General features: G+C 41.8%; 1 protein-coding gene across 1 annotated transcript in view; it reads left to right on the top strand.

Moving 5' to 3' along the window:
- The window catches only part of CPS1 (carbamoyl-phosphate synthase 1), a 94,778-nt gene extending 87,785 nt beyond the window's left edge, over window positions 1-6,993 (top strand). The window contains exons 35-38 of the mRNA XM_074872251.1: window positions 3,828-3,887; window positions 4,845-4,957; window positions 5,507-5,636; window positions 6,895-6,993. Of these exons, the coding sequence (XP_074728352.1) occupies window positions 3,828-3,887; window positions 4,845-4,957; window positions 5,507-5,636; window positions 6,895-6,993 (402 nt within the window). The remainder of the gene's footprint in view (window positions 1-3,827; window positions 3,888-4,844; window positions 4,958-5,506; window positions 5,637-6,894) is intronic.
- Window positions 6,994-14,078: the final 7,085 nt, after the last annotated feature.

Below are 14,078 nucleotides of genomic sequence, written 5' to 3'. Positions count from 1 at the left end.
TTTCCCCGTTGTGCTTGTAATAAGCTTATGCCCTACATGATTGCATAAAGCCAATAAAACAAACAAAAAAAATAGAATAGATGAATTTTCCTGTCAGACAACCGAGGTGTGAAAAATGCGTTGGGCTGTCTGTGCCAGCAGAGGATGTGAAGGAAGTGTGGGAAATGTGGCCAGAAAAGAACATGACTTCTGCTAACACAGATTACTGCTTAGTCCTTAAATATACACATATATACATATCTATGGATTGAAGCTGTTCCTCCAAGTTACCTCAAATTAGCAGAAGTCTTTGCTTGCTACCTAGATAAAGTTTAAAAGTTCAGTATGAAACTCTTGGTAGTTGGTACTGTATCTCTACTGTATATCTAATCACCTCAGATTTTTAAAACAGCATTTAAAAAAGGGGAAAAGTCAGGAGAAGAAAAAAGGAGAGAGCGCCATGTTTTATATTTAAGCCTATTTTCCTGATAGCAGCTAAAAGGGAACAAGCAGCAAAGAATAATTTTATCTATAGAAAGCATTTATGTAGGTTCTATGTCAGTATCTGTTAAACTGAGCCAAATGTTCTTTGTACAAAGGTCTTAAGGAAAAAAAGAAGGGGAAAAAAAAGATAAAAGAACCCTAAAAGCTCAACCCCCCAAACCTTTCTGAAGTAACAAGATTCTGTCCTTTTAAATGAGTGGTTTACAGTTCATTTTCTTGCAAAAGAAACTTGAAAACAACAGATCAATCGCTTAAAGTCTCTCTTCATCTCAGCATATTTCTTACATAATTAAACTCCAAAACAAGAAGTGTAAAGTTAAACAGAGGGGAAATAAGCCTTGTAAGAAGGGAATGTTGAAATGCTGACCTAGATCTGACGTGTAGACTATTGAGTGGTCTTCCCTGAGTGTTACAGGCTGGAGCAAAGGGAAGCCCCTCGCTGCAGAAACAAGGGACACAAGGAATGAGGTTATAAGGCAGGCTGTGAACACCAGCAACGTTGTTCTCATTTTAATCACAAACATGAGATCATCTACCTCAAACTGGCAATGTTGTCAGTGTATCCTCAGCGGGGAAATATAGGCTCAGAAGGACAGATACCAGGTCACCCCTCTCCACGATCGCTTAATGTTTAAATGTCACTGCTGTGAGGGGGTGATGGGGTGGATGTCCCTCCCCAGGCAGAGGCCCCTGGGTTTCAAACTGCAGGATGGTTTCTACCAGCTGTTCTGGTGCACTTGGGCTGATTGTTGTCAGGAGCACGTCCACCATCCCGCTTGGTTGTGGTCTGAGAAGGTGCTATGTTTCATCTGCAGTGGATGGTGAACTCAAAACATACCCTGCTTTTGGAGGCTTCATTGCTCATGACTAGTGGCTTGCTCTGATTTTTACACTGGACTTCTAACTCTTGCAGAGAGAGAAATAAAAGCCAAATGGTCTTGAATTCTGTTTTCCCCAAATGTATCTAGGCTCAACATATTTAGGTTATTTGGTATACTGCACCTTTATGCTATTGCTATTAATTATGCTGAGATGAGAGAAGGCTGCCTTCTTGAAGGTGAAGGTCAAATAGATGTAGTTAACAATAGCAGAGAGGGAGATCTTTGTTTCCTTGCAAATGTTTCACTCTGGGAATTTTGCAAATCAAGAGTCAAATGGCTCTGCTGTGATCTGCAGTCCAGTAAGCCCAGGTAATGAACCCAGCCTTGCTGAGGGGCTTCCATGTTGGTTGGAGTTCCAGTGGTAATCTTACTAGGGCCATGCAGGAATGTTGCTAACAAAGGAATCATCCTCAAGGTCAAACAGGCGAGCAGCCCTTGACATTTGCGGGACAGGACAAGGCAGGTTGGGCAGCCAGCCGGGCTGCAAGCCTGCTGGATTGTTCTTCACTTGTGAGCACTCTGACATTGCCCAGGTCAAGGTTCCCCAGGATTTTAAAGGCCTAATGCTCTCCCAGGGAAATGGAGTATGGCTTTCTTGTTAGACAAATGAATCTCTGCCAGTCTGCAAGCTGGTAATCTGACCTCTTTTCACAATGCGGAGAAGTCTATGATGCTGAAATCCTGAGTCTGCCATTAAATAATTTATATTTTATGCAAGAGGAGTTGAAAAGCTCATTTTATTTTCTTTCCTGATTGGGCTATTCAGTGATATCTCTGGGATGGAGTGCATCTGTCTTACATCTGTGCTGGTGACCACGAGATGCGGAAAGCATTGATGGAGTATTTTATTTTTAAATACCAGCACTCCAAGTCTGTTGTTTCAAGGTAACCTTCTGCCTTTGTGCCTTATGTACTAGAATTTTTGCATGCTCCACAGTGGATTTGGATACAGAATTCAAGATTATCACAGGAGATGAGCTGACTTCGTTTTGAACTGGATTTTAGTGAGAACTGATGTAGCTGTATTGCATTAACTGAGGATGTAGCCCTTTACAAATAGCAAGGCATGCTAGCAAACATGAGAGAGAGGTTATAAGAAATAGAAATTTTCCGATAAAGGAAAAAGAATACAATTCTCCTACAATAAATATCTTCCACTAAATAAATCTGCTTGTACTTTTCACCTTTAGTAACTAATGGTTTCTTACACAGGTTCTTTCAGCCAGCTTGTAAATCTGAAGCTGCTCCGATGCAAGCTGACAGCTGTAATTTCTTTTCATGGAGAGGCTGTTTTATGTGTCACAAGTGTTCAGTATATGTTTGATAGAAGTTTATAATACTGTTGTGAAAGCCAACCCCCCTGTCCAGAAGGCAGAACCATTCTCTGACTGGGAAGCTGCCAACCCTGTCACATTGTATATTTATGTTTTCCAGTTAGTGTACAGAACGAGATGGCTTTCAGAATGAGGTTCTCTCCAGAGTGCTCAAATAAACCCTGTTGACTCCTTTTCTTCATAGGAAATCATTCACCCTTCAGAATATTGCTCTCTCACCCTTAAAGGTTAAGCTATCAGTAGCTCCAGCAGGGACAAGGGAGCTTGCAATAATCTTACTTGCAAATGGCCAGACCAGGCTAAGGTTAAAAGCAAGGTTTGGCCTGCCTTGGCAGTGAGAAAGGCATGTGTTGCATCTGAGCTTTGCATTGCTGTACCTTCAATATCCCGAAGAAAGTTATGCTGGGATTGAATTTTCACTCACCTGTTGCTCTAAAATGGCTTGTTTGCATGTAGATGTCTACAGGAGGTCGTCTTATCTTTACTACTTCTAAACTATGCTGGATCTGGGTATGCATTATGAGAGAGTCTTTCAAAGGTGCCCTAAGTACCTGGGCAGTTCAGGTCCTCGTGGGAATAGGGTGTCTCAGTCTCCTGAGTGTTTTTGTGTTTTCCATTTCCACATGCCCATGGGAGTTAGAAGTGAACTCATGCATACACAGGCTCTTCTTCATGTGAATTTGCAAACACAGTCTCCAAAAGCAGCCCAAAGCCTGTCCATACATGTTGTCTGCCAGAAGAGAAGGCCAAATGTTTGAGCAATGATTAAAAAGATTTATAATTAAGAACAGAGGAGACTCTAGTTGGTGTATTTGAAAAGGGAAGTGCCCAGATATTTAACATGCAGTAGTAAATCTTCTGTAGTTGCCACTGAAATTAGTCTGGCAACACTTACTCTAGTGTTGTAACAAAATATGTCTTAGCTGGGAGTGACTTGGGGTTCAGGATGCAGACAGTTTTCTTGGAATGGCACTGTACATGCTCATCCAGACATTTTGCACACATGCACACACAGTACAGAAAAGTGTATTTGCCTACTGACACAGTCTGGAGGAACTTCGTGTTGCCCAACAAAACACTGTTCTAAATCCTAGTTTTGATATTGTATCTAATAAATTTCCTCTTTCAGAAGTCCTTCCGCCCCAGATTCCTCAGCATAGCAGAACTACTACATGAGGGAGGTTTTAAGGTAGGTGGTTTCAGTTATTTAAATGTGAGAGTTTTCAAAATCTGAAACCTACTTAGCCTGTTACAGGAATGGAGAATATTGGAGTTTGGAGATAGAGAAAAAAAGGACATTTTTGAAATACAACAGGAATTTTTAGCCAAGTGTTCCATAAAGTCAGCAGGTATACCCAACTAAAAGTTTTCATTATTTTTAACTGAACATACGGGACTGTCATGAGGGCAAGAACAGGCCTGGCTCCGCTATCAGCCTGCACCCAGGATGTCACATTATAAACTCCTCTAAGTTCTCCGAGAAACAAAAATGCCAGCAGGATGCCATGTGTGACAGGAGGGGAGGAAGGGGAAACCTTTTGTATGGAGAAGGTCTTTGCAGTGCTTCATCTTCAGGGGTATTCACAAGCTGCAGACATGAAATCTGTGGTGTTTACACCCCTCTTGAAACTCTTCTGCATCACATTGCATCCATATCCCTACTGAAAGGTAACTAACAACACAGCCACAGAAGATTGGTGAGAGCTTCTTAGTATTAAGTATTTAAGTACTATTTTCCTCAATGGCATTAGTGTAACTACTGGATTTACAGTTCTGCCTTTCAAAACTTAATGCTAGGCAAAAAAAAAAAAAAAAAAAAAAAGACAAAATTTGTCAGTGATTGAACTTAAGCGCTATTGAAATTCAGTGGGATTTAGGTGTTCCTAAGCCATTTAACTGCTTCTGGATGTGTTCCTACCATTCATTGACTATCATCCATCAGCAAATCACAGATAACAGAAAGTTGGGAAAGTCATGCTGTTCTCTCTGTGTCTGCCTATATGGAGAGACACCCTTGTGATGAAAAATGCCCTCCAAAATCAGCTCTGACACCCAGGCTGTGTGTTGGGTTAGACCCACACGAGTTAAATGCAAAGTTTCAGTATTATGAAGCACCCAGTAAGTAACCATTTTTTTCCTTAAACAGCTTTATGCCACAGAAGCAACCTCAGACTGGCTCAATGCTAATGGTATCCCAGCAAATCCTGTGGCATGGCCATTGCAGGAAGGCCAGAGTCCGAGCCTCCCTCCGGTCAGGAGGTAAGAATAATACCTTGTCAAATTTGTGTTAACATCCAGGACAGCAAATACAAGGGGCAAATTGCTGGCCCTGTTGAGATCAATGATAGTGATTTAATGGGACTTTGGATTCAATAAAAAAATTTTGTTTTATCTGATTCTGTCTGGAATTGCCACAGCAGGGAGGTTTCAGATTAATTAATGAACATCTCCTTGAACAGTCCTATTTAATATGGCTTGGATGTATTGCTTCATGTTACATTTTCATGCAACGATATGTGGGATCTGAATATTTAGACTTTAATGACAGTCAGTTATGCCTTTAACAGAGTTGTGCTGAGCTATATGAAGGCTGAATATTGCTTTGCATCACTGAGTAGAACAGAAATAAAGCCCAAATTCCTGAGTCGCAGCTTAGTACCTTAGCCCCTCAACCCTACTTTCTTGGGATGTAAGACTAAACTCAAATGAAAATTTTCACTGTTGTTTACCTGCATGCCTGTGCTATTCATCATGGATTTTCATTAAGCAAGACACACTGTGATATTGTCTTGTGCCTTGTCTCTTCAGGCTGGTAAGGGATGGGAAAATAGATTTGGTGATTAACCTGCCTAACAGCAACACCAAGTTTGTCCATGATAATTATGTGATCCGGAGGATGGCTATTGACAGCGGGATTGCTCTGCTCACTAATTTCCAGGTACTTCCCATGTTGTTCTTTCTCCTCTTAGTCATAAGAGCCTTCAGAGTTTCCAAGCACTTGTGACCTTAGATTCCAGTGTGTCTGGACCCTCGTTATCTCTGACAAATAATAATGTGCCTGAAAATCATGGCCACACAATTGTTTGAATGGTTTGTTTTTTTTTTTGCTACTATACAAAATAACATTGCTCAAAGTAAAAAAAAAAAAAAAAAAAAAGAAAATCTTGAGTCCTGTACTGCAGCTGAAGTTGTTGCTGTATCATTTTCACTTCAGAGCAAACTTCTTGCACAGGATTGCCTGTAACATGTTTAAATTATGCATGGCAATATTTTTTTAGTAGGATGTTTTTCCAGTTCGGTCCTTAAACCTTACAGCAGGATGTAGCTGGGGTTTCTTGAATGATCCTTGGGGCAATACAGTTCCAAAGTGCCCTCCAAGTGGAATTGCTGCCTGTCCTGGTGTAGTCCCCAATTGCCAGTCATTATGTTTTTGTAGCTCCTGACAAACCCCTTTCACATACTGATAGGGGAGGAGAGGTTTGGTAATGCAAAGTGGGACTCCTGCTGCCAGCAGTACCTTGACTTCCTTTGCAAGTGGCTTCAACTGTCACAAAAGAGCCTCATCTGGCTCTCATTAAGCACAGTGGCCAAATTCCTGTTGATTTCAGTGGGCACTGACATGGAACCCAGTGACATGAGCTGGTGTCCAGCTGTGCAAAATCTTCTGCTGTGATTGGAGTAGTGGAGAGCAGAGAGAATGCCAAGCTGTAAGTTCATAGGATAATGCCAAACATGATTAGCAGGAATGGGAAATTGAAGACCCATCCTTCTCCTACTAGCGAAACACACACTGACAACCAGAACAGGGGTCTCCATCCAAAATTACCACACCTGCTTGATGCATTTCACTGAAACCTTTTGATTGCAGAGTTTTAATCTCTGAGTTGGAGAGAGGAAAACAACCCTGTGTACTCTTAAAGGCTTGGGCTGTAGAGGGAAACAACAGCTCTCATGGGATAGAGCTGTCTTGCCAAAGCCCAGCACCTCTGTGTCTCTCCAGCTGGATTCCAGAGGGCTGGCGCCAACACCCATGCACAGTCACCTTGAAATTGGTATTGATTTGGATGGACTCAAGGGCTGGACCTGCATAGGGTAGTTTCAGGGTGTGAGTGCAGAAGTCTGGAGGCTGCTCTATTACCTCAGCCTTCTGCAGAAGGCTTTGCAATGCTCAGTCCTCCTCTGCTTTATATTGACAGGTGACAAAGCTTTTTGCTGAAGCTGTCAAATACTCTGGGAAATTGGACTCCAGGAGTCTCTTCCACTACAGACAGTTTGACAATGGAAACATTGCATAGAAGAACTATCTTCAACCTGCAATCTTACTGCTTCTGGCTCCACAAAAGAGAGAGGATCTCAGAGCATCCACCTAACCATCTTTACATGTAGTTTATAGCATCCGCACTGATTGTTTTTCTAACATACACTAATTCCAAGCCAATGCTTTTGATGGGTCATTGGAAAGCCATCCTCTCCCCAGCCTCTACACCATCTTCTCCCCATTTCCACACAGGATCAAATATTAGTTACTAGATGGGTAGATCCAGACACCACCACAGCAGAGGAGATGAAAGGAGATACAAGTGATCCTATGTGGGGGTTGTTCCTTTTCGTAACCAAGCCTGCTCCTCCTTAGAAACGCCCTCCTTGGGTCCGTACTCCCAGCTGTTCTCATGCTGGACTACTAGAGCCTGGCCCCAAACTCCCATAGAAAGACATGTAGCTTTCTCTTTCCATTGCTGATAATTGAGGATTTTACAACTTTATGTAACAACTAAACATCCTCCTGCTTGATCCGCCCAATGATACCATAGATGCCTGCCATGGTGATGAATGTGATAGGAGATTTTAATGACAGATGAACATGAATTCCCCACAATTTCCTGCAACATCTGATAGCATGGTGCAGCTACTTTTTGTTTGGTTTTTAACCCTGGTCAAGAATCATCTTCTTCAGCCTGTCGATTTGGTGGGAGAGGAAGGGTATATGTGTCTTGGGACTGCTTCCAACTTCTGCTCAGTCCTTCAGGCTATTATTATTATTTTTTTTAAAATTCTGGTTCAACATTCTGAATTCAGGTGGCTGTCACTGTATCATAAAGGCTCCCTCTCAGCCTTGTGTCTGGCTTCAGAAGTGGAGAACTCCCCAAAGATTTCTATGTATTGCTGTCCAGCATTTTGTGCCGTGATTGTGGGCATTAAAATTGAATCAAGGCGAAAGTGTTGCAGTACTTTACCCCTCCCGATTAAGTGACTCCTTCACTTTTGCTCTGGCCTTGTCTGCTGCTTTTTCAGCTCTGGCAACACCTGCAAATGGTGTCCACAGAGCGGACACCGACTGTGCCACATGGTGCATGTTATCACTCACCATCTGCCTTCAGACTCGCTGAGAGCCTTCAGCAGCTCTGTGGCCAATGGCACTGCATCCTGCAGCATATATAGTGCCTGCCTCTAAACACCAGCTAAGGAACATGTGTCTCTCTTTTTTCCTCCATGTTGCAGGACGTACACAGCACACTCTGGAGTCAGGAAGATTCAAACTTGGACAACTTCTCTGAGACTTGCTAGAGTAAGCTAAAATGGAGCATTTTCCTCCAGCCACGCTCTGTCTGCCTGAGATGCCAGACGCAGGGCACTGCTAGCTTGTAGTTACCTAACTCCTATGTATCCCCCAATAACTGCAGGCCCTGCCAAGAAATACTGCTGCCAGCTACTGCTAGATATATGGTGGTGGAGCTGTGTACCACCCAGCAGTGCTTTTTCTGAAGCTATCAACACTGAAAGTAGTGCACTTTGGGCTGTGTTGAGGAGATGAGCAAACCTAGGCTGCTTGCATGTACTCTGAAGTTCCCTTCTTGGGTCCCAAGAAGCTTCAAGTGTAGAGGGGGAATAAGGATGGATAGGTAGTCTAGGGTTTTTAAAATTAATTCTAAAACATTTAGGAAGGATATAAAATCTGATGAGAGCTATTACTGAGAAGTGCAAAGGAGTGGGCAGAGGCTGTGATGCCTTTGGGTACCATGGGACTCTGAGCAATTGGTGCTAAGTGCCAAGACCAAATTTTGAAGCAGGTGTGGATTTTATTTCTGGTCTGGTTGACATCCCAAGTGCTCTTGTCATGGGCATTTCTTCAGTACTAACTTTTGTGATGAACATAACCCTACCTGCTGTGCACAGGGAGAGCTTTGCACTTTTAAAGTAGAGATGTTATTAAAAAAAAAAAAAAAAAAGAAAAAACAAACAACCAAAACTCCAGAAGAGCCTGAAGCCATCAAGTGTTCCCCCATTCAGTTGTGAAATGGATGACTAATAGTGGTTAATGAAGCAACACTCTAGCTGCATCCTGCACACGTTTTTTTTCAGTGGCAAAAATCCCATTAACAACTGGTGTCATCTCACATCCTCCCACCCTTCTTTTACCTCTAGTAGTGAACAAAGTGACATCTTAAAACACCTGTATTCTCTTGTTCTTCCTCTTCTATTTTGTCACATCTCTCATGAGCTGAAAATAAAATAAATGCCCTGGATTGTGACAGCTACTCATTCTTAAATGCTGCATGGCCTGGATTCTGCCCTTTTTTTTTTTTTTTAAGGTGGGGTTTTTTTGTTTTTGTTTTGTTTGTTTTTTAAAGCATTGATGAACACTAGTCTGTTAGGAAACCATCATTCTTATGTTTGACAGTGAATGCATCATTTAATGTGGAGCTGCTGTATGCCTCAAAGGTGAGGAGGTGATGGGAAAAGAGCAGGAGGACAAAGCGAATGTGCTTTCGCCTCAGCTGCATGTACACAAGAGAAAGGAGAAGCCCTGGTCCCCCAGGAGGGACATGTGAAATGTAAGTGAGGAGCCAGATGATAGAGCAGCGGGCTAAGAAACATTGAAGAGATGGGAACTTTATAAAAGGAGCTGCCAGTCTTGGAAAATGGGAAAACCTGTACTGCTTTTAATTCTACTTTCTTAAACAGTGCTCCTGCCAATTAGCTAACAGTGTGGGCATATGTATGTCTATGTATACATGTATCTATACATTCCTGTTGTTACTTATTGCAGCAGCTGCAGGTACTTAAACCACAGCTTCTTTGGTGTCCACAGACTCTCATATAATTAGAGTGGAATTTAGTAGAAAAACACACCGGGGCTGAATATATACTGAGTACTCTGCAATTATGCAGTAGTGTTAATGTTTGCTGCTGGTGCTAAACACTGGTCCCTTCCCCGCGCCTCTGAAGCAGGTGACACTAATGTCCTTCCACAGTTAATCAGACCCATCTATATATATACACTGTCCCCTGAGCTGTCTTTTCCTCCAACTCCTTTTGGTGTCTCCTCTCCTTCCCCTGTTGAAGAAAAAAAGTTCTTTTTGCTCTGACTGATGCAAGATGAAACTCTAACTACTATCATGGTCAGAAGGAGACAAGAAATCATCCCCCAGCTTACCTTGTGCAAACAATGAATACTGGTTGAATTTGTTTCTTGATATGCTTTTCTTCTTTGTGTAATGAAGGTGTGAACACTAACGGAAAAGATTTTTAAGTATCTACAGCTGTTGGGATTAATGCCTATCTAAAAAAAAAAAAGTTAACATTAGTATCCTTTGTACCAAGCTCATCTCTGCTTTCAACAGTTTCTGCCTTATGTCTTTTTCTTATTAGTCTTGGGGAGGGTGACAATGACAGATGAAAGAAGATGCTATTCGGAGCAAGAAATTTGCTAATCTATGAACAGCCAAATAATTTTATTCTTTTTTTACTGCCTTAAAAGAGGGTTGACAGAGACACATGAAGGTATAAGAGACAGTACAAAGCACAACTTTTGAGATAAGCACAAGAAAAGGTGGCAAGAGCCATAATGAAATATGAAGGAACCTAATTTTTAGTAACAGACATGTTTTTTTTTTTTCCCTCAGTAGTCAGTCTGCTGAGCCACAGGTCTCCAAGTGTGCCAAGGGCTGGGAAGCTCTGGAGGCTTGATTTCCCAGGAGACACTGCTGAATATTGAGGTCAGGCTCTTTATCCAGTTGATCACCTTCCTGGATTTAGTCTTCTGCAGTTAGCACCATTTAAATCACTTGGAGATTGCTCAGGCAGCCCCTGCAGAGGTTAGTAGCAAAGCAGTGATAGTTTAGCATGTTGAAAGCAAGAAGAAAAGAATGTAAAAGTGAGGACAACTTATTTCTACCACTTTCTGCTTTCCTGGTAGAGGTCTTAAAACACAGCGAGATGAAAGCATATGCTTTATATAAGTGAAAAAAAAAAATAGTGAAAATCTTTGCTATGAGATCATATGAAAGAGTCGAAATCAGGTTTCTGAAAGTCCTAAGAATTAGCTAAGTAGGAAAGACTCCACGATCTGAAAGAGCTCTTGGCAGTGAACAGAGAAATAAGTCTTGCTTGGCTTGCAGGTCGCTGGGTTTTCCTGGACTGGATGTTACCACCAGCCTGTAAGGCATCTTTTTTTCCTTCCCCCACATGCCAAGTATATTTTGCACTCTCAGGGTTTAAAAAGCCTATTTGTGCTTTGGTTCTCTGTGCTTGCAACAGAGGGATCTAGGAGTCTGGCTGGGAGCTCAGCACCTCTATATCTTTATTAGAAAGTGATCCATAAAAGCAGGGAAGGGATTGGAAGTTAGCATGATACTAAAACCCACAACTGTAGTGTGTGTGCAATACCAGTGGCTCGATGCATGCCTGCTGCCTGTATCCCAGCCAGATGTAAACAACCCCTAGCAGGAGGGTGGGCTCATGCAGCAACAAAGATGAGGTGGTAAAAGGAGAGAGCACCTCTGACTCCTTTTGTTTATAGTGTTTATAACACCAAATCGTACTCAGAGCAGGCCTGGACCTTGGGAAGCTTTCAGCAGACATAATTAGTGCTGTTGTCATCTCTGCAAGGACAGGAGGTGCTGCCATGCCATATGAAGCATATGAATGCTACTGCTATAGCCATCTGCAGGACATTGAAATCTGCTATGCTACAACAGTCAGCTGCCAAATAGTACCCAAAGCCTCTGTTTTTCTTCCTTCTGCATTTCAATGTCTAGCGCTGCATAATGTAATTTATAGGGAATAATCTGGTTACGCTGTAACATTTGTTTCACCCTTACATTGAAGAGAATTTAAATATGAACCTTTTAATGTTTTCTAATTAAATGGAGAACATAATATTTTTTGATTAACTAGGTAGGCTAAACTCTCAGTCATCCTCATAATTAAAATATATTGAATTCTGCAGACTGATAATACCAGTTGAGATAAACTCTTTTAATTCAGGGAAGTTTGTAAAGATGAAACTGGCAGACAAAAGCATTTGTTGCAAATTATGTTTGAGCTTTATGATAATGTACTTTGGGGAAAAGATAAATAATTGCTAGGGAGTAATGCTAGTGCTTTCGGATTACCGTAATCTTGGATAAATACTCCGGATCATCTAAAACAGTATCCAAGAGTAGCAAGTGCAGCTGTTTTGCAGTGAGCTGCAAGGAGTGCCAGGAGTTTGTAGTTCTGGCATAATTCATTCTCCCAGGGAAATTTTCTTGTTATTAAAGGTCCATTTTTTACTCCTGTAGCATGAAGTTTCTTAAACTTCATGGATATGCGCTTTTTTTGTCAGTCTCTACAGAGCTGCTTACACTAGTGCAAAGCCAGCATAATGTTGCTGCACTGATTTTACACTGCTTTTAGCCTCTGGTGTAAATGATTGCCCAAGATATTCATCATAGAGAATCAGGTGCCTTTTCAGGAAAAACATTTGCTCTTCCAGCTCTAGACAATCTTGTTCTTTTTTCTGACTTCCTGAGCATTACTAAATGCTGCCAAGCTCTTGTCCTTCAAGATCTCTTGTAGTAATGAGACCTCATTATAGCTTAAAACAGCCCTCTGCTATTCACCATCTTTGAGAGGCGTTACAATCCATCCCCTTATGACAGAAGCACTTGGAACAACTCTTAGAAAAGTGGGTTATGTTCTGACTAAGCATCATGGGGCATGGGTTGAAGTGTTTGCTGCCTTTCATGATTCATGGGAGACAATGGTGGAGGTGAAGCTGTCGAAATGAGACCTTTGTTGAAGGTCAAACCTGACCCTTTAGTCAAATTTTGAATGCATTGATGTGGCCAGCTGACAGCAAGTCAGTAATGTGTTCTTACTGCCAGTGAGTCTGAGTTCTTAGTATATCCTAAAAGAAGCATTGAAATCATTTGTAGTGCTCTTCCAACAGCTATAAAGGTACCAGTATTTGACTATTTTGCAGCTTAGCCTGAGCAGTTGATCCTGAAGTGAAGGTCTCAGCAATGCTGTATCATTTATATCTCATTCGGATACCCAAGCACATGGTGCCTCAGCAATAGTTATCTCATGGGGAGTCTCTCCTATGCAGTTTTCATATGAACAGCAAAACGTGGCTGTTAGAGCTTGGCACAGGTAAGCAAAGAAGTCCTGTAATAGTGGTGAGGAGGAGGTATATGTCCATGTTATCATGGACATCAGTAACATATAGTATAACAATGCCATTCACCATCTGAACACTGTGCAAACCAGACAAAGAATATATAGACTCCTAAGGGCATTTAGGCACAGGCCCCAAAGGGCACAGATAGAGAGTACAAGGGAAGAAGGGTTGACATTTAAGACACTGGGCAAATTCCAGATTTGTTAGCTTACATTTGTTAGTAAATGCTGTTAAGTCATCTCTGGTAGATAGGATAGCCTCAGAGGTTGTTACACTTTGAAAGGGCTGGGAGCTATTTCAAGTGCAAGAGAAATCATGCTCTGTAGCTGGGAGAGGAGCAGATGAGTAGAGCATCAAAATGAGAGATACCAGAATTTAACTGATGGTCTTTCTTCATCCTCATGCTCTCCTCATGCAGTTCAGGCTGGGTGAGATATGCTGCTAGACTGGGGGAGAAGTGGTTCATTTTCTGTTTGAAACTGCAGCAGTATTTGGTGCAGGAAGAGAGTGAATGTGGGCCACAGCCACATGAACAAAGAGCAGGAGTCACCTGGTTGTGCTGCAGTCTGGGTTACCACCACTGTTACTCCCCAACAGCACCTAAATGACAAAACAACCACTTCCAATTTCTTTTCTTACTAGCATGAATGTACTTGAAATGAAGCTGGATACACCCAGCTGTTCTGAGCTGAAAGTACCTCTGAACAGATAATAAAGATCTGAGACCTCAGCAGAGAGGAGAATGCCAATTATATAAAAGCATATCCAAGAGTTCCTCAAAGATTGCATTTCTGTCCTGTGGGATCTAAGCTTAGTGCTATAGCACTGTTTCGTATATTAGTGTAAGCCTAAGCATCCTTAACTAAAAGCTGATTATTTTTTTTATAAATTAACTGCAGGAAAAACAGCCTCAACAAATTCTGTTCACTATCTGCC

The sequence above is a fragment of the Strix uralensis genome, chromosome 6 (assembly GCF_047716275.1).
Source record: "Strix uralensis isolate ZFMK-TIS-50842 chromosome 6, bStrUra1, whole genome shotgun sequence".
NCBI lineage: Eukaryota > Metazoa > Chordata > Aves > Strigiformes > Strigidae > Strix > Strix uralensis.
This window is presented reverse-complemented; position numbering and strand designations above follow the sequence as displayed.